This window comes from Mangifera indica, chromosome 13 (genome assembly GCF_011075055.1).
Source record: "Mangifera indica cultivar Alphonso chromosome 13, CATAS_Mindica_2.1, whole genome shotgun sequence".
Classification (NCBI taxonomy): Eukaryota; Viridiplantae; Streptophyta; class Magnoliopsida; order Sapindales; family Anacardiaceae; genus Mangifera; species Mangifera indica.
The window spans coordinates 3,331,249-3,351,467 of record NC_058149.1 but is presented as its reverse complement, the minus strand read 5'-3'; the positions used below and the strand labels follow the sequence as shown (position 1 = coordinate 3,351,467).

The 20,219-nt window shown below is 32.4% G+C and overlaps 2 protein-coding genes across 2 annotated transcripts; both read right to left on the bottom strand.

Moving 5' to 3' along the window:
* Positions 1-5,775: 5,775 nt before the first annotated feature.
* On the bottom strand, positions 5,776-6,392 carry LOC123194958 (probable xyloglucan endotransglucosylase/hydrolase protein 23; the record flags this gene model as incomplete). The annotated part of the gene is made up of 3 exons (XM_044608465.1): positions 5,776-5,860; positions 5,971-6,164; positions 6,249-6,392. Coding segments are annotated over 3 exons (423 nt in total), but the record flags the coding sequence as incomplete, so codon positions are not given.
* Positions 6,393-12,186: 5,794 nt separating this feature from the next.
* On the bottom strand, positions 12,187-13,130 carry LOC123194957. The gene is made up of 2 exons (XM_044608464.1): positions 12,887-13,130; positions 12,187-12,746 (listed from the first exon to the last, which is right to left on the bottom strand). Exons 1-2 carry the CDS (start codon positions 13,128-13,130, stop codon positions 12,187-12,189), a joined length of 804 nt encoding a protein of 267 aa, XP_044464399.1.
* Between the last annotated feature and the right edge of the window lie 7,089 nt (positions 13,131-20,219).

The following is a 20,219-nucleotide window of genomic DNA, read 5'->3' as shown; positions in this document are numbered from 1 at the left end:
CACATAATATTATTTATATTGGATATAATTGTTTTCTATGGTAGGATATATGTTGTAACAATCGATAATAAAATGAGGATATTCAATGTGAGATTTTCAGTTGTGAAGTTTCTGAATCTAAAATCTACACCAAATTTGAGTCGGCTATCAAGGTGGTGGTTTCAAATAATTAGGCTTCTTTCATGGTAGATTTTATTACCTTTTGTTAGGAATAATTAAACATGTCAGGATCAAATTCTGTGAAATCTATAAATAGAGATTTGTGTACCTGGATTACTTTTCAATAAAGCTTCTTCGAATACGACATAAGGTATCGATGTTAGTCTATTCTTATGGCCCAATTTACACTACGTATTACTTTTTAATTAAGGAGACAAGATTTGTGCATTACATTGGTAGGAGAAGAAGGGAGAGAATTTTACTCTCTAATAATAAAAATTAGTGTAATACCTGTTTTGGGGAGATAGTTAAGACTTTATATAAGAGTCTAACTATAAATTATTAACCACTAATAACTACCCTTTGTCAGTTAAGAAAATCGGGTCGGATTGACCTATCATGGGTCGATCCGGATCCAATAACTTTTGCCTAATCAAAGTTTACAATATAGATTTTACAACTAAAATTCACTTTTTATGAATTTTATGGATATAATAAAGACTTAAACTTCATATTCATTTTACTTTCACTTAATAGTAGCATGAACAATACCTTTGAAGAGTACTCGCCTATCTAGGCCTAGTTGTCAATTTTGTAAATAGTATTTATAAATAGTGTTTATAAACAGTATTACATCTACTCACCTACTTGTCTATCCATGAACTCATGAATAATACTAGGTCTATATATGTACAATGTCCCAAGAATAATGCTTATGAATAATGTTCATTAATAGTATTATGTCTACCCGCCTATCGCTTAATAGTATATGTAAAAAATGTTTATAAATAGTACCATGTGTTACTCGCTTACCCTTGAATCATCTATTTTCTTTGAAAAAATTGTAGTATTTTGTTTTGTAGAGTCATTTTAGCTTTGTAGTCAATGAATGTAACTAAAATTGGCGGTGGATTTGAGGGTTTCTTTATTTATCTTAAGAAGGCCATTTTACCAGGTTGTAGAAGAGTAAAGGGAAAAGGACAATTTTTCACCCAAGTTTTAGTTCAAATTTAAAATCATATTACAACAGATGAAAAATTCAAACAGCCATCCATAAACTAATTGTCATCCAAATTTTAATATTAAGTAATGTAATTTGAGTTAATAATTAGCCAAAAGACTTGTTCCCACCCAAGCTTTGATGTAATTCCAAAGTCTCATCCGCTAATTTTCAAAAACTCAAACACTCACTTATGAGTCAATTTCTATCAAAAATCTTCTGTTATGCTTAGAGGTAAAATTGTTATTTAATAAAAAAATTTAAAAAATTAAAGTTTTATCACATTTTACTTTATAAGTTTAAAAATCTAATAATTTCCTTCCACCTATAGTTTGAAAAATGAATATTTTCCGCTAAAATTTGTAGTTTTCCCTTACTGTTGCTCCTCCAGTGATCGAAGTAGACCAATCTCCATACTGACACTTCTCTCTCTCTTGAAAACTTGATACACGTGAGTTTGCCAATACATCAGACCTCGAGTGGGACTTAGCCTTTTGGCCTAGAATTAAATTGAAGAGTAGATAGTTATAGGTCAAAAAGTTTGACCACTGTGGTTGAAAAATTAGGTCAACATTTTCCTTTCCTTGGATGCATGCAGTGGTAAACCAGTGTATGTAAAATTGAATTTAATAAAAAGAAAAACATTCATTCAATTTTCAGTATATTATATAATTATATAATTTTAAATTAAAAATAAAATTACATAATAATATATTTATTTAAAGAAATTAATTAATTTAACCTTTCTTTTAATTATACTATACAATCTTAATTCACTTTTTTATGAATTACATAGATATAATAAAAACTCAAACTGTATATTTATTTTACTTTTACTTAATAGTAGGGTGAACAATGCCCTTGAAGAGCACTCATCTATCCATGCCCATTTGTCAATTTTGTAAACAATATCTATAAATAGTTTTTATGAACAGTATCACATCTATTCATCGACTCCACCCCTATTTGTCTACCTGTGATTAATGTTTATAAACAATATCCATAAACAATATCACGTTTATCCAACTATATGTGAATAGTATCTCATGAGCAATACCTATGAATAATATTCATAAATAGTATTATGTCCATCCGCCGACCTCCTAATAGTACATGTAAAAAAAATGTTTATAAACATTAGCATATGCTACTCGCTTACCCTTGAATAGTACTTATGAATTGTATCATGCTTACCCATCAATTTTCTTCAAAAAAAATCACGATATTTTGTTTTAATATAAAAAATTAGACATTTTTTCATTTTAATGTAAAAAAATTATTCCTATAATTAAATTAACTGCAAAATATAAAAAATCACAACTTACAAATTAACAAAATAGGATTCATCACTATACAAAGTAATATTGTATTTTTAATTTCAAACCTCTAAACAAATTATCAAACAAAATGACAAAATGTTACTTATTTGGATTAAAATAATTTTGATACAAGATTTTTTTGATTTTCAAATAATTTTTAACTAATCACATGGATGTAAACAAGTTTGAGAGGCCAAGATTATAAGGTTAGGGATAAAGGTAAAATAAGTATCAAGTTGAAGTCTTGACGATATCCATATAATAAATAAAAAGTAGATTAAAATTGTGTAACATGATTGAAAATGGTTAAATTAATTAATATCTTCTAATAAAATAAGGTAATTATTATTAATATTTAAAATAAGTTTAGGGTATGATAAAAAATCAAAGATAATTAGGAAATTGGTATTTGTATTAAGGGTAATTTTGTAATTTTAACTAAAAGAGTAAACTAGTAATTTATAATGATACCGAACAATTTACACTAATAGAGTTGACAAACACGTGGAAAAATTAACAATTTAAATTTAAAGAATAATCAAAGTTTTAGGGGATCCTATTTTATTTTCTTGATACAGTCACATAAGATTACATGTCAATTAAAATAGAAAAATTTTTTACTTTCATTTTCTCTCTCTAAAGTTATTTTAGTTTTAGGGGATGTCAATTAATTGTTACTTATCATGATCGTCTCTATGTAGCTGATGTTATTATGATGGTTGGATCAGTTTGATTTAACGATTGAATCGTGACCTAATATGATTCATCTGATTTAATTTTAAAATAGTATTAACAAACTAATTAGCATCAAAACACATAAATGAGATGTCCTATCATTACACCTACAGATTCAAAACTCCTATCTAAAGAGAAGAAATGAAGAGAATTGAGATAGAGCTTTTAGGGAAGGTTCTTTTTCATTATGAAATGAAAAGGAAATTGCCCTAAAAGTCTCCACCAAAGAAGCTCTCTTCACTACCATAAGTATTAATATCTTTCAACTAATCTTGTCAACTGGTTTCTTCTTCAACATTAATTTGTGGACTAGATAGAGCCTTGAAAGAAAGCATGCATGCATGATCAAGATAAACATCCTTGTTAAGTTTTCGTTTATTTTTGCTTTTGCTCTTGAATAATAATGGATGTTGAGGAGTACTTTGCTGCTTCAACAATTTCTACCATCATGCTATGAAATGTTAAGGAATATTAATCAAGATTCCAACTCTTCTTTTCTTTCATTTATTTATTGTGTTTTAGTTGGCACTTAATTAATGTTATTCTAGGAAAATAAATTATTTGTGTTTGAGAAAAATATATTTTCCAATTGATAATATCATACATTTTTTACAATATGAATGAACAATTCAAACAATTAAATTCTTCAGCCACCAAAATTTTATAATGCAAATCAATTCATTTTGTATTGTCATGAATTAATTTTATGTTGTTCTATACCACGTAAAAAGGGAAGTCATCTTATTTTATTTATTAAATATTAATAAATATAATTGAAGAAATTATTTGTATAATTTAGGACAACGACAAAGATTATTAAAGGATTTACCAATTTTTTGTTTTTTGTTTCTCTTTTTAAGTAAAGAAAATTAAGATATTTAATTATTAGGCCAAAGGACTTGTTCCCACCCAAGGTTTGATGTAATTCCAAAGTCTGACCTGCTAATATTCAAAAACTCATACACTCACTCATAAGTCAATTTCTGACAAAGATTGTTAAGAAATTGACCAATTTTTTGTTTTTGGTTTCCCTTTGTCTGTAAAGAAAATTAAGATATTTAATTATTAGGCCAAAAGACTTGTTCCCAAGCAAGGTTTGATATAATTCCAAAGTCTCACCTGCTAACTTTCAAAAACCCAAATACTCACTCATGAGCCAATTTCTATTAAAAATCATAGTTAGGATTAGCGGCGAAATTGTTCTTTAATAAAAAATTTAAAAAAATTAAAATTTTATTACATTTTACCCTTTAAGTTTAAAAATCTAACAATTTCCCTCTATCTATAGTTTGAAAAATGAATATTTCCCCACTAAAGTTTGTAGTTTTCCCTTACTGTTGCTACTCCAGTGATCGAGGCGGACCAATCTCCATACTGGCACTCCTCCCTCTCTTAAACAATGACAAATCATCAATCAACTGGAGGTTGACCAACGATTCATCAGCGTGAAGATGAAACAAGTTTGTGTGTCACACAAATCTATTTCTTCCAAATGATCTGTGCGTGATAGATTTGTGTGTTGCACAAATTCATCTTCACGCCAACAAATCATCAACCCACCTCTGGTTAGTCGATGATTTGTCATCTTTCGAGAGAGAGAGGAGCATCAGTATGGAGGTTGGCTAGTTTCAGTCACCAAAGGAGCAGTAGGAAGGGAAAACTACAAACCCTAAGGGGAAATGTTCATCCTTCAAACTTTAGATTGGGAAAAATTGTTAGATTTTTAAATCTAAGGGGTAAAATGTAATAAAACTTTAATTTTTTAAATTTTTTATTAAATAATGGTTTTACCCCTAACTTTAAATGAGATTTTTAACATAAATTTGTTCATAAGTAAATGTTTGAGTTTTTGAAAATTGGTGGGTAAAACTTTAGGGTTACATCAAACCTTGTGTGGGAACAAGTCTTTTGGCCTAATTATCAACTCAAATTACATTACTTAGTATTAAAATATGGTTAATAGTTACAAGTGATTAATTAAGTCCTTTTATTGCTCATAATAATAATAATAAAAAGGGTTAAATTGTTTTAGTTTTTGGTATTTCATTTCATTGTGAATTTAATTTATTGCTATTCACCCTTGGGGTGGAAGCCAAAACAGGAGGTTTTATCAAGAGATAAAATTTTCGTTCAAACTACCTGTCGAAGCAATCAGCTAAGATGTGGACAGTTGAAGGAATGATAAAAATTGTTAAAAGAAAAAAGGTTGCACAGCTATATCTAGGTCAACCTAGCCCAGCCACCGTCATAGAATCTAGGAGTGATACCATTTAGATCCGTGGGTTTTTGAAAGTTACACTAACACCCCTATATCAAATTGACTAGTTGAACTCCTAAAGATACAAAGCTTGAAAAAAATTTGAAGCAGTTGTGTCAAATTTTAACATTAAGCCATAGTTGATACTTTGGGACAATTTCCGATCTAGAAAATTTTTAACTTTAATATACGTAAAACATCAATATAACTCTTAAATTTTTACATTGACTCTCTTAAATTTCATCACTATTTATTCACTCCTTTATATTTTACCAAATTCAAACTATGACCCCTCTAATTGTTTCTTATTCCACCACTACTTTGGGATGAAATTTATCTATTGACTCTAAGTTCTTGAACTCTCTTATGGGAATTCCATCCACAGATAAGTTGAAATTACAAACAAAGAGATTTGTAAGTTTAAACAGAATAAGAAAAACAACTAAACAATATTACAGATTTTAGTTAGAGTGCAGAAACTAAATAGCTACAATACTCACACAATGTGCTGGGGATTCCAGAGAATGGAATAGGTGTGAAAATCAGCAGTTGGGTCAAACCAGAGATAGAATTGTTGTTCTCTGTTGCCCTTGCCTTGGCTGAACACAATAGTATGAACAATGTAAGGATCACCACTCAAATTTCCCAAGAATTCGAAGTCAATATCATCCCATGTAGACCCTTTTGAAGACAACTGCAAATTTCACATTACATTTAGTAACATAAAATGATCTTTCATGTTTAGAAACTAGAGGACTCAATATAGTTAACAACTTACATAATAAGCAGTGACAGTGCCAGCAGAGTTTCTGGGGACAAGCTTGAGCTGCATATCAATCTTGCCAAAGAGATACTCGTTTTTGGACTGGAAACAAGAACCGGAGGCTTTATCAAGAGACAGAGTAAGAAGGTCCCCATTGTTAAATTAGAATTTTTACAAATATTATGGGTGTTAATTGAATTTTAATAAGGGTTTTGGAAATTCAAAAATTTTTAGGGATCTTTTAAAAAATGTCTTTTATTAGTTTAAAAATGTATTTACACAAAAAAAAAACGAAAATATAACATTTTAAAATACGAAAAAAATACAAAAAATACGACAATTTTGTGATTTCAATAAAAAGTAAAATAATTATTTAAAAGAAAACCCAATAGATTTACTAACAAAAATAGACTTTCTTTTTAAATTTAATTGATACGTCAAAGCTTGCGTGGGAAATACCATTTGGCTTTATTTTACGGGAAATTAAAATAAATACCCCAAAGATTAAGGGGCAGAGCGCAATTACCCCTAAATCTTAACATTAAACTAAAATGCCCCAAAATTGCGAAGAGACGAAAATGCCCCTCCAGTCAAAATCATCCATAACCACGCGCAATGTAGCCAAACACACGAAAACAGAAAAGTTTGAACACACGTTCGTGCACTCGGCAACTCCGATTTCATCCAGCGATTTTTTCGACGTTTTCCGGCAACGACAATGGACAAAAAGGTTAGTAAAAGAACCCTTGTCATCTCTTTATGCATTTCGTTTCACAATTTGAGCGATTTGATGTGAATTTTGGGTGTTTAGCGTTAGGGTTCGGATTTGAAATTTTCGAAGAAAATGCTTGATTGTTTGCTGATTTTGATGAATTATGTTAGGGCTTTTATGTTAGATTAGGTGTAGAGTTGATTGTTGTTGAAAGGGAGTTTGAAAAACGAAGTTTGGAAGGTGAAATATGGCCACACGAATTCGGTAGTCACCACCCGAATGGCGCAGTGACCACACGAATTCATGTAGACGAGGAGGTGTTTTGAACTTTTCAAACTTCGTGGACTACACGGAATCGTGTGGTTGGGGGTGAAAATGCACGTTTTCATCGTGTGGTGGGGCATAGTAGAAATTGGAAAACTTTGTAGGCTGGGAAAATCACGGTCAAACCCCCGAATTCGTGCGGTTGACTCACGATTTCGCGTGGTTGACGCGTGAATTCGCATGGTTGACACGCGAATTCGTGTGGTGGGGCAAATTGCTGTTTTCCAGAGTTATCCAGCATGCGTTTCCTCTAGTTGGAATCAGGGGGGCAGAATGTAATTCTATTAAATTTTATGCCTTTTTTGATATTTTTCATATGGGATTAAATTGAAATTTAACCATCTTAAGGTTTTTTGACGTGTAGAATTCGAATTTGATATTTGTTTTTTTGAATAAGGCCTCTATGTATAGAATTGAATAATTTATTCCCAAAAACTTATATAAATTTAATATAATTGTAATTTAATTTTCATACAGGGAGCTGTACAAAAGAGAAAAAGAGACGAAAGCAGAGATGAACTGCGATTTTCTCTCGAAAAACACTTTAAGGCTCAAGTTACTACACGTGGATATAGAGATGTTGGAGCCGTGATCAAAAAATTATTAACAGAGAGACAATTAGAAATGTTTCGACGTACATGTTTCGGACACTTCCTAGAGTTGAAGGATAGTCGATTTAGTGAGGTCCTAATACATTCCTTCATCCTTCGAGTAGTAAATAAGGTGACTTCGGGAGAGGAGTTATGGTTTCGGGTTAATGACGTGGATGTCCGATTCAGTGCATATGAGTTTGCTATTATGACAGGCCTTCGATTCAGTCATTTGGTAGATATCAACCTCTACATTCCATCGAAGGCCACAGATCGGATCCTCCAGACATATTTTCATGGGTGTAAATCAGTTACATATGCTGATCTGAGTCGTGTTTTCCAGCAGAGATCGTGGGGGGAGGATGACACTGATGCAGTTAAGTTAGCATTGTTGTTTTATCTTCACATGGGGTTGTTAGGGAGTGACTTGAGAAAAACAATTCCCCAGAAGATATTACAATTAGCTGATCATCTGGATGGGTTTAATGTATACCCGTGGGGAGTACGAGTGTGGCAGATGACATATCGCTCTATATGCGATAACATCTCCTAAATTTCTATAGATTCCGATCCGAAAAAGAAAAAGGAAAATCAGCTTAAGCAGTATGGCATTATGGGATTTCCATTAGCGTTTCAGGTAATTATGATATTTATTAATTCAAACAAAAAATGAATGTTTAAAATAAAATTAGTTTAATATGATTGTAAATATATACAATAATCGATTTATATTGATATTGCAGTTTTTGATTTACGAGACGCTAGACTCGTTATTTTGATGGATAGACGAGTCGCCGTATGTGGGAGCCGCCCGGATGTTGAGATGGCACACGAAGGACATTCCGAGATGGGATTCTATCTCAACTATCTTCACTGGAGATCCAGTAAGTACTAATTTATTAAGTATTAACATATACTCTGGATATGACAATAATGAATACTGAAAATAAATATGTTGTAGGATGATGTTAATTTTCCATTAGAGTTATCTCCGGTTGAGAGAGATACGGAGTGGTATGAGGATATCATCCGATATACAGGGATGTCGGATAGTCAATCTTCTTCAGGGTTAGGAGATGCACCATCGAGTCCTCGTGACGTTAGTTCTCCGATCGTAGCTCCTCCTCCTGTTGATGCTTCTGTTCAGCCCCCTCCCATGTGCCCGATTAACAACCCTATCGAAGAGCTTATATCACCAGGTCTTGGGCCTAGGCCCCGTACCACCGAGCATATATCACCGGATCCAGTGCCTATGCCCCCTACCACTAAGCAAATACCAGATGATCATCCTACCACTAGACTAGATTTCTCCATTCATCACTTCGTTACTGCATTGGCTCGATGGGGAAATCTTATCTTAACTCGACTTACTGGGTTAGAGGCTAGGATAGAGGATAAGTTTAGTCACATTGATGGTAGGATGACTCTTATGGAGGATAGATTGAGTCGTATAGAGGATACGGCGAGATTGAGTCGTACGGAGGTCAGATACTCTCATCACCATCCAGATACTGTCGGACAGGTAAAAAAGTTAATACTTTACAAGATATTAAAATCTATTTATATACGTAATTGTTTGTAACTTTATAATAATTGTACATTATCTTATAGCCTTCTCAGGATGATGGTGATAGACACTCGACAGGAGCTTTCACGTTCCCGTCTGCACCTGTTGTCGATGTGAGTGCTAACTGCTTCGAGTATTTTAAGAATGTTATTTCTGAAATAAATTTTAATATGTTAAAATTATTACAACGTCAGTTGTTTGATGAGAGACCATCCCGAGAAGATATGATATTGACTGTTGATATCGACGATTATATATCATCGCAAGAGGTCTTCTCGATGGCACCTTCTACGATGGTTCAGGTAATCAAAACGTCCTCTTGAAATCAATGTTATATCTAAATTCTTTGATTGTACATCTATTAATCCCGTTAAATATAACTCTTCAATTAATTATTATTAATTACTAATACTGATACAGGATGTTGGCGATGATGGATTACTTCACATGAGCCCTTCTCCGTCGACACCTTCTGTGATTATTCCAGTTAGTATAACATAGATATACAGTATTATATCTCATTTACACATTTGTAGTTTGATTTTCTCTAAACTTGTTATTATCGTTCTTTGTGCTAGCGGTCTGATGTTTCTACGGCTGCACCGATTACGGATCCCATTGTGACATCTGTTTCGACATTAGAGGTACATACATTGTATAATGAATATTTTATTATTTTTTTGTTGAATAGTATGATTTACTAATATTAAATATTAATATTGTCATAGGATATTACCGATGCCGATCTATCATCACATGCGGATGCTCCAGTATCCCATTGGGAGGAGGTTGAGGTGAAGTGCCAAAATTTTCATCTATTAATTGTTACATTTGTTAATTTCAACAGTCGTTTAACCTTCCTATCCTGTTACAATAGGATCTCCGTTTGGTCTATCTCAACACTCCAAGCAAAGGAAAATCAGTGATCGAGGTTGTTTCCCAGGATGATGAGGTCACTGATGATGTTATTGAGATCCCTGCACACGAGGGCCAAGAGCAGGTAATTGAATATTTAAGAAATTTAATAACTACAATTAAAATAATTTATCATCGCATTTAGTCAATTCATGTATTTGAATACAGTCGGTCTCAAAAGAAAATATATTTGATATAGCTTCACTTGCGGATTCTCCAGCTATGACTCCAGCGATGCAGAAGGTATTAAAAAGTTTTGATTTTTACTAAATTTATTTATTTATTATTCATTTGACCTAACATATCATTTGTTTTGGTGTAGTATTTTCGCACAGTTCGTGGTAGGATTATCAAGAAGGGACCCCTGATTCGTAGTCCATACACGAATCCTCTGAAGCCACGAGGCCAATGAACGAGACCGTCTGTGCAGTTATCGAGAACCGAACGGGAGGAGGAATTCAAGAAGTGGTATGCAGAGCCAAACTTGTTTGAGAAACGTCATGTGTATGACATAGGTCAGAGGACCAAAGCAGCATTTTAGGGTACACTCATGAACACCTCCGGATGGTTGTCTGACAAGGTGAGTTCACTTTAACAAATGAATTTTGTATTTTGGTTAGATAATCCTTGTATGGCCTGATGACGTTATATCTTCTATTTTTTCAGCATGTTGATTCGTTTTTAGGGTTATTACGTCGTCTCCAGCATGATGATACTACGAATGTTCGACAGAATTGGACAACGGTTTTGAGTTGTTTTGTTGGATACATCCCTCATAAGTATGTGGCCTGGACGAGAGATCCAGATAGCTACCAGTTCCCTTCTCTCTTTACACGTATGGTGGATGCAGATTACCCACCTGAGTTACATTTGCAACCTTGGGGTATGATCGATGAGGTTAGTAATCGAATCTCGAGTACATTTTTGAATAATAATCGATTAAGATCTAATTACAATTATATCAACGTGTGCAGGTTTTTATCCCAATAAACTTTGAGAATGCTCATTGGGTAGCAGGGGTGTTGGATTTGAAGGAGTGGAAGATTACGATTTACGACTCTTTACAGAGTTTCACAGCTGACCTAGAGCTATTTAGGCGAAAGATGTTGGGATATATGTCGATGATACCACATTTACTAGCTGCGACATCATTTTGGGCCGATTCGCATCGGAGTCCACGGGATGATCCATTTGCATTGCATAGGGTGGTGGATATACCGCAGCAGGCGCCCCTATCAGGTGACTGTGGGGTGTTCATGTTACGATACATCAAGTGTTTAGCACTTCACCGCTCGTTATGCTTTGAGGGGGAGGACTCGTTATGCTTTGAGGGGGAGGACCCGTTACGCTTACGCACTCGTTTAGGCACGCAGCTATATTTTCAGGATATTGATTGACGGTTATTGTATATGTTATTTGTATTTGTATATATGTTTATTTATTCATTTATCCATATATTTATCCACATATTGATTCATTTATATGTTTATAACAAATATATAGCTAAAAATACTTCATCAAAGAATTAAGAAATATTAAAAGACTATAGTTAAAATTAAATACTTGAGAAGAGTTGAAAAAGATCACTTCAATATATAGCCTTTATTAGGGTTGAATATGCATATGATTCGATATAAGGAATTGTGAAGCGTAATCGAAGGATCTTTGTAGACCCAAAATAAAAAAACCAATATAAAAAGATAATATTCGCAATAACAATCACAAACATTAGGTTTACAGAAACAAGTACAAGTACAACATTTATATTAAAATTAACATCCACGAACATTAGAGTTATAAAAACAAGTACAAAATCAATATTTATATTAACATTAACAAGTGCATTTATTTCCCATCTTTCTTCTTTCTTCCTGAACTTGATGGTACAGAACTAGGTACTGGAATAGGGTTTCTGCAGTTCTGTCTTGTATGTCCAGGTTGATGACATCGGCTACAGATAAGTTGTTCAACAACCTCTCCTTGAGAAGGCCGTCTGTTTTTATTTGCTGGACGTCCTGCACGACGATAATGCACATATGGTGGGTGGATAATAGTTGTCTCCTCCGAATGAAGCCACTCTGACTGATCTCCCAATGGATTGACTGCGTCTGCATAAACGGTTCGATAAAAAACTGTGTTATAGTATGAACGCACCCATTGAAGGCAGGTTGTAAGCTTCATATATCTGGCTACAGCAATAACGTGCATGCAGGGAATCTTTGATAATTGAAATTTTCTACAAGTACATGTATGCTCCGTCAGGTCTACCAGGGCATCATATTGGCCACTACCAAGAACTTGGTATCGCTCAGTTGTTATAGGATGCACTTCTAAGTTCAAAGACTTTCGTACACGTTTTGCTATCTTATCTTCAACCCAAGGTGTGATTGGACTGGTATAAGCATCTGTAAATCATATAAATATAAATTCATCTGGTTAGTAAACAAGTATAAGTTTAGTAACATACATTTATAACATAGTATAACAGTGAATATGAACTTACTGGCATGATTTCTTCTTTCATAAAACCATCGCTGCAACGTACCTCTAATGAACTCGATCAGCATAGTAATAGGTAAACCTCGAGCGTGTTTGACCAAAGCATTAAATGACTCAGCAATATTGGTAGTCATTACATTGTACCTATGGCCTGGAAAATATGCTCGTGCCCATCGATCATAACCCACTTCACACAGGTATGCAGTTGCCTCAGGGTGCAAACGGGACAGTGACTTCATGACCTGTTGGAATTCAAATTTAGTGTACGCCTTGGCTGCTTTCCAGTACATCCATGCGACTTTAGCATTCTTTTTGTATTTGGACCATATGTTACAATGGAGATGGTGACAACAATAACCGTGATGCACACTACGAAAAACTTCAGCCAATACAGAAAATATGCTGACATGTTGATCTTAAATGATGGCCAAATGAGGTACCTCACCAATACAATCCCTCAGCTTTGTTAAAAACTAGCACCATGTGTCATGATCTTCCTTGGGACTAATCCCAAAAGCAAGTGGATATATTTGATTATTCTCATCTAATGCGACAGCAATAAATAGTTGACCCAGATATCGACCCTTCAAGAAAGCAGCATCAATACAAATAACCGGTCGAATATGTTGCTGAAAAGCACGGATACTACAACCGAATGTCATGTAAAAGTATTTAAATCGATCCTCCTCATCCGTTAGTATATGTGTCACCGTCCTCGGATTACAACGCTCTAAATTGAGGCAATACTCTGGTAGCAACATAAACGACTCTTCTGGTGTCCCCCTCAATGATTGAAGCACCCAATTTCTCACCCATCATGCTTGTGCGTATGATATATCAATTTTATATCGGTCGGCGATATCAGCAATGATCTCCTTCGGTCAATATACACAATCAACTAAAATGAATTTGGTCCTCAAAATCTGCCCCAAAGCTTGAGCACCTGTTTGTCTATGATAAGGTAATATCTGATTTCTACAACATGTGTGACAGCTATCCATACGACGTAATTCAAAGCTATCAATTTCTCCCACCGTAACTGCCCGTGCACGCCATTTACATTCTTTGTTGCGACATTTAAGAACCCATCTAAGCGTGTCTGATTTTTCCACAAAAAATTGATATCCCCTACGAAGCACGTCTTGAGTTATCGCATCAATAACATGTTGTTTACTAGGAAATAATGTACCAGCTTTTGGAGAATCAGTATCGGTTGATGCTTTAGAGTTTCTAGATGTAGATGGTTGATCAGGAAAAGGTGGTAACCAATGAAATACATCAGTAAGAACATTCCCACCAACAGGATTTATTTCTGGAAAATAACTTGTACCTCCAATATCGTTATTACCATAGGTCTTCTCTTCAATCTCTGGTTCTTCAATTGGAATATTTTGTTCAACCTTTCCATTAAATTCACTCCAGTCTGGAAAAGTTGCTTCGTCCCCATTAAGGAATTCTTCTGCGCGATACAATGCATCAACGTTAACTTCATTTATATGTGCAAAATCTTCATCTGATAATTCTTGTTTCGGATTAATCTCGATATTTTGAATCTGTTCTACACCAATAGTTTGATTTTCTGGATAACTGCTCGACTCCCTACCTTGAAAATCTTCATTTGCTTGTTGAGTCTCATAACTATCATCAATAACTGTAGTTATAACAAAACTAGAACACATTGTTTGAAGAGGTTAGATAGACCGTTAAGAACCTCAACATCCTCATCATTCGAAATTTCTATCAGAGCACCGTTGTCGAGATGCCTCGGTTTCATACTCAACTAAATGTTAAATATCCGTCGATCTATATTACACTTTTCGCTCACTATTTCGATTAATTCTTCTAATGATGTGTGTTCTGGAATTTTAATCAATTTCCTATTACCTCCAACATATTTTATAACATTATCATCATTTTCTATCCAATTTCCCCCATATCTAATTGAAGCATATATAACCATTTAGATTAATCCTATAATAAAATATATAATCAACATAAATAATACGACTGAAAATAATATTTACAGATGTCTATTACATAATTATACCTATTCCATAATTCAATTATATATTGTGACTACTTAAATATATCATGTTTTGGTATTACCCTTTAAAAAATAATAATTTAATTTAAAAGGGTAGTTTTGGTATTTAAGAGGATATTTGGGGCATTTTCGTTTAAATATTTTAATATAAGAGTATTTTCGCTTAACTCCTAAAATTTGGGGGTAAATTGTATATTGCCTAAATCAAATATATAATCAACATAAATAATACGACTGAAAATAGTATTTACAGATATCTATTACACAATTATATCTATTTCATACTTCAATTTGACAAAATAATATTATTAAACATACCCTACTAATTTTTATTATTTTACTTATTACACACAACTATAATTTATTATATAAAATGTCACATATGATTACATTATTAATAAAATAATAACGATTAAAATAATATCATGTTATCCTATACTACTGTAATATTAAAAACATAACCTATCTAATTTTTATTATTTTACATATTACATACAACTATAATTTATTATATAAAATATCACATATAATTGCATTATTAATAAAATAATAACGATTAAAGTAATGACAGGGATAAATACCTCGTAATGACGAACTTTTCTCTTCACGCCCGAAATCTTGAACACGAACTTATTTTCTCTCTTCAGAAATCTCTCTCAGATATGTTAAAAATGAAGGAAGATATGTGGTTTATATAGAAATAGAGGAAGGGTAGTTTTGATATTATTTTGGGGCATTTTTGTTTAAATACTTTAATTTAAGGGTATTTATGCTTTAACCCCAAAATTTGGGGTAAATTTGTTTATTACCCCACTAAAAAGGGCATTTATTTTAATTTCCCTTATTTTACTGCTCTTTATAATATATATGTTTTTTCAAAAAATATACTATTTTTATTGCACAACATTATTACCTGTGACAAAGCCGTTACATGAGCTGCTGGCAGAACCTGTATAAATACCCTGCACCCCATTTATTTCTTCTAGCAGAAAGCATTACATTATCGTAAATTATGTGATTTGTCCCCCATTATAATTCTTTTTTGAATCTTGACACACTACTTCACTTCAAGTTGGAAAATTAATTTTTTCCAGAAATTTTCGTAAAAGCTCTTCTTTCCATGTTATATAAAAATTTTAACATTTCATTCATTTCACTTATGCTATATACTTTTATCATAGTTATTTTTAATATAACATTTTAGATGATTATATTGAAAGTTCATGAAAAAACAAAGATAAAAAATCAGTACAAATAATCCCAAAAACATAAACAGTTAAACAATACCAAAAAAAAAAAAAGGGAAAACAAAATTTGATTAAAATAAATGCCGATACTTTGAAATTAAAATAATAAATTTATATATGAACCAATTAACAACTTACAATTTTGTTTTGCTCGTAACAAGATATATTCTTAGTAATTAAATTTCTCAATACCAACTAATGAGCACAATTCAAAGCCTTACACACATTAGACTACGATAATGATTGTTAAGATAAGATATTAAACCATAATATCCACTATAATGATATAAATTGAGTGTAGAGAGAGTTGGGAACAAAATAACTTTTTAACGTGGTTTGACCTGTTGCTCAAAAGCCTATGTTCACAATTATGCGATTAAGAGTTTTACGATACTACTCCAATCAAGTAAATACAAAGATTACAAAGGAATGCCCCATAGGGGACTAGAAAACGGAAGGATACATTCATAAAGATTGTTGGGTTTGAGGCTGCCTGTCGCTAGATTTAGGATGAAACATGACCAACCCTAAGCAGGGTTGGATTCAAATTGAGTTTATTCAAGCTTAAAAACAAGCTTGGCTCAAATGAAATCAACTCAAGTGAACACGAACTCGAACTAGAGCCTAAAACTTAAATATATTCAAGCTTGAGCTTAAACTTGAGTGGTGTTTGGCTTGTCAAACTTAAACTTGTGTGTTTGGTTCATTTCATGCATGACTATTTAACACCTTAAAAATCCATATTCAAATACTTAATACTCTTGTGATTCACTTGAGAGTGTTACAAGTTTCACTTGTTTGGTGTGGTTAGTTCAATCACAAATAGGTGATTTGACTTAAATAAGATTTTCTCGTTAACAAAAAAAAAAAATTAGTCTTGGTAGGTTTAAGAAATAAAAACTTGAACAACTCAACAGGATGCGATGGACTAATGGTTGTCATTGATAAAAGCGTGGAAATGAGAAGAAGATGGACTGAGGTTGTTAAGGGCTTGTGATTAGATATAAGCATTGGATGAGGGAAGAGCGAGGGTGCAACAAAGGATCCAAACACACACACACGCACGTGAATGCGCCAGCTTAAGCAAATCAGATTTTCTAGAAGATAGATGACTCTTGAATGAAACTCTTCTTTGTTTCCCAGCCAACTAATGATTTCTACAACATGTGTGACAGCTATCCATACGACGTAATTCAAAGCTATCAATTTCTCCCACCGTAACTGCCCGTGCACGCCATTTACATTCTTTGTTGCGACATTTAAGAACCCATCTAAGCGTGTCTGATTTTTCCACAAAAAATTGATATCCCCTACGAAGCACGTCTTGAGTTATCGCATCAATAACATGTTGTTTACTAGGAAATAATGTACCAGCTTTTGGAGAATCAGTATCGGTTGATGCTTTAGAGTTTCTAGATGTAGATGGTTGATCAGGAAAATGTGGTAACCAATGAAATACATCAGTAAGAACATTCCCACCAACAGGATTTATTTCTGGAAAATAACTTGTACCTCCAATATCGTTATTACCATAGGTCTTCTCTTCAATCTCTGGTTCTTCAATTGGAATATTTTGTTCAACCTTTCCATTAAATTCACTCCAGTCTGGAAAAGTTGCTTCGTCCCCATTAAGGAATTCTTCTGCGCGATACAATGCATCAACGTTAACTTCATTTATATGTGCAAAATCTTCATCTGATAATTCTTGTTTCGGATTAATCTCGATATTTTGAATCTGTTCTACACCAATAGTTTGATTTTCTGGATAACTGCTCGACTCCCTACCTTGAAAATCTTCATTTGCTTGTTGAGTCTCATAACTATCATCAATAACTGTAGTTATAACAAAACTAGAACACATTGTTTGAAGAGGTTAGATAGACCGTTAAGAACCTCAACATCCTCATCATTCGAAATTTCTATCAGAGCACCGTTGTCGAGATGCCTCGGTTTCATACTCAACTAAATGTTAAATATCCGTCGATCTATATTACACTTTTCGCTCACTATTTCGATTAATTCTTCTAATGATGTGTGTTCTGGAATTTTAATCAATTTCCTATTACCTCCAACATATTTTATAACATTATCATCATTTTCTATCCAATTTCCCCCATATCTAATTGAAGCATATATAACCATTTAGATTAATCCTATAATAAAATATATAATCAACATAAATAATACGACTGAAAATAATATTTACAGATGTCTATTACATAATTATACCTATTCCATAATTCAATTATATATTGTGACTACTTAAATATATCATGTTTTGGTATTACCCTTTAAAAAATAATAATTTAATTTAAAAGGGTAGTTTTGGTATTTAAGAGGATATTTGGGGCATTTTCGTTTAAATATTTTAATATAAGAGTATTTTCGCTTAACTCCTAAAATTTGGGGGTAAATTGTATATTGCCTAAATCAAATATATAATCAACATAAATAATACGACTGAAAATAGTATTTACAGATATCTATTACACAATTATATCTATTTCATACTTCAATTTGACAAAATAATATTATTAAACATACCCTACTAATTTTTATTATTTTACTTATTACACACAACTATAATTTATTATATAAAATGTCACATATGATTACATTATTAATAAAATAATAACGATTAAAATAATATCATGTTATCCTATACTACTGTAATATTAAAAACATAACCTATCTAATTTTTATTATTTTACATATTACATACAACTATAATTTATTATATAAAATATCACATATAATTGCATTATTAATAAAATAATAACGATTAAAGTAATGACAGGGATAAATACCTCGTAATGACGAACTTTTCTCTTCACGCCCGAAATCTTGAACACGAACTTATTTTCTCTCTTCAGAAATCTCTCTCAGATATGTTAAAAATGAAGGAAGATATGTGGTTTATATAGAAATAGAGGAAGGGTAGTTTTGATATTATTTTGGGGCATTTTTGTTTAAATACTTTAATTTAAGGGTATTTATGCTTTAACCCCAAAATTTGGGGTAAATTTTTTATTACCCCACTAAAAAGGGCATTTATTTTAATTTCCCTTATTTTACTGCTCTTTATAATATATATGTTTTTTCAAAAAATATACTATTTTTATTGCACAACATTATTACCTGTGACAAAGCCGTTACATGAGCTGCTGGCAGAACCTGTATAAATACCCTGCACCCCATTTATTTCTTCTAGCAGAAAGCATTACATTATCGTAAATTATGTGATTTGTCCCCCATTATAATTCTTTTTTGAATCTTGACACACTACTTCACTTCAAGTTGGAAAATTAATTTTTTCCAGAAATTTTCGTAAAAGCTCTTCTTTCCATGTTATATAAAAATTTTAACATTTCATTCATTTCACTTATGCTATATACTTTTATCATAGTTATTTTTAATATAACATTTTAGATGATTATATTGAAAGTTCATGAAAAAACAAAGATAAAAAATCAGTACAAATAATCCCAAAAACATAAACAGTTAAACAATACCAAAAAAAAAAAAAGGGAAAACAAAATTTGATTAAAATAAATGCCGATACTTTGAAATTAAAATAATAAATTTATATATGAACCAATTAACAACTTACAATTTTGTTTTGCTCGTAACAAGATATATTCTTAGTAATTAAATTTCTCAATACCAACTAATGAGCACAATTCAAAGCCTTACACACATTAGACTACGATAATGATTGTTAAGATAAGATATTAAACCATAATATCCACTATAATGATATAAATTGAGTGTAGAGAGAGTTGGGAACAAAATAACTTTTTAACATGGTTTGACCTGTTGCTCAAAAGCCTATGTTCACAATTATGCGATTAAGAGTTTTACGATACTACTCCAATCAAGTAAATACAAAGATTACAAAGGAATGCCCCATAGGGGACTAGAAAACGGAAGGATACATTCATAAAGATTGTTGGGTTTGAGGCTGCCTGTCGCTAGATTTAGGATGAAACATGACCAACCCTAAGCAGGGTTGGATTCAAATTGAGTTTATTCAAGCTTAAAAACAAGCTTGGCTCAAATGAAATCAACTCAAGTGAACACGAACTCGA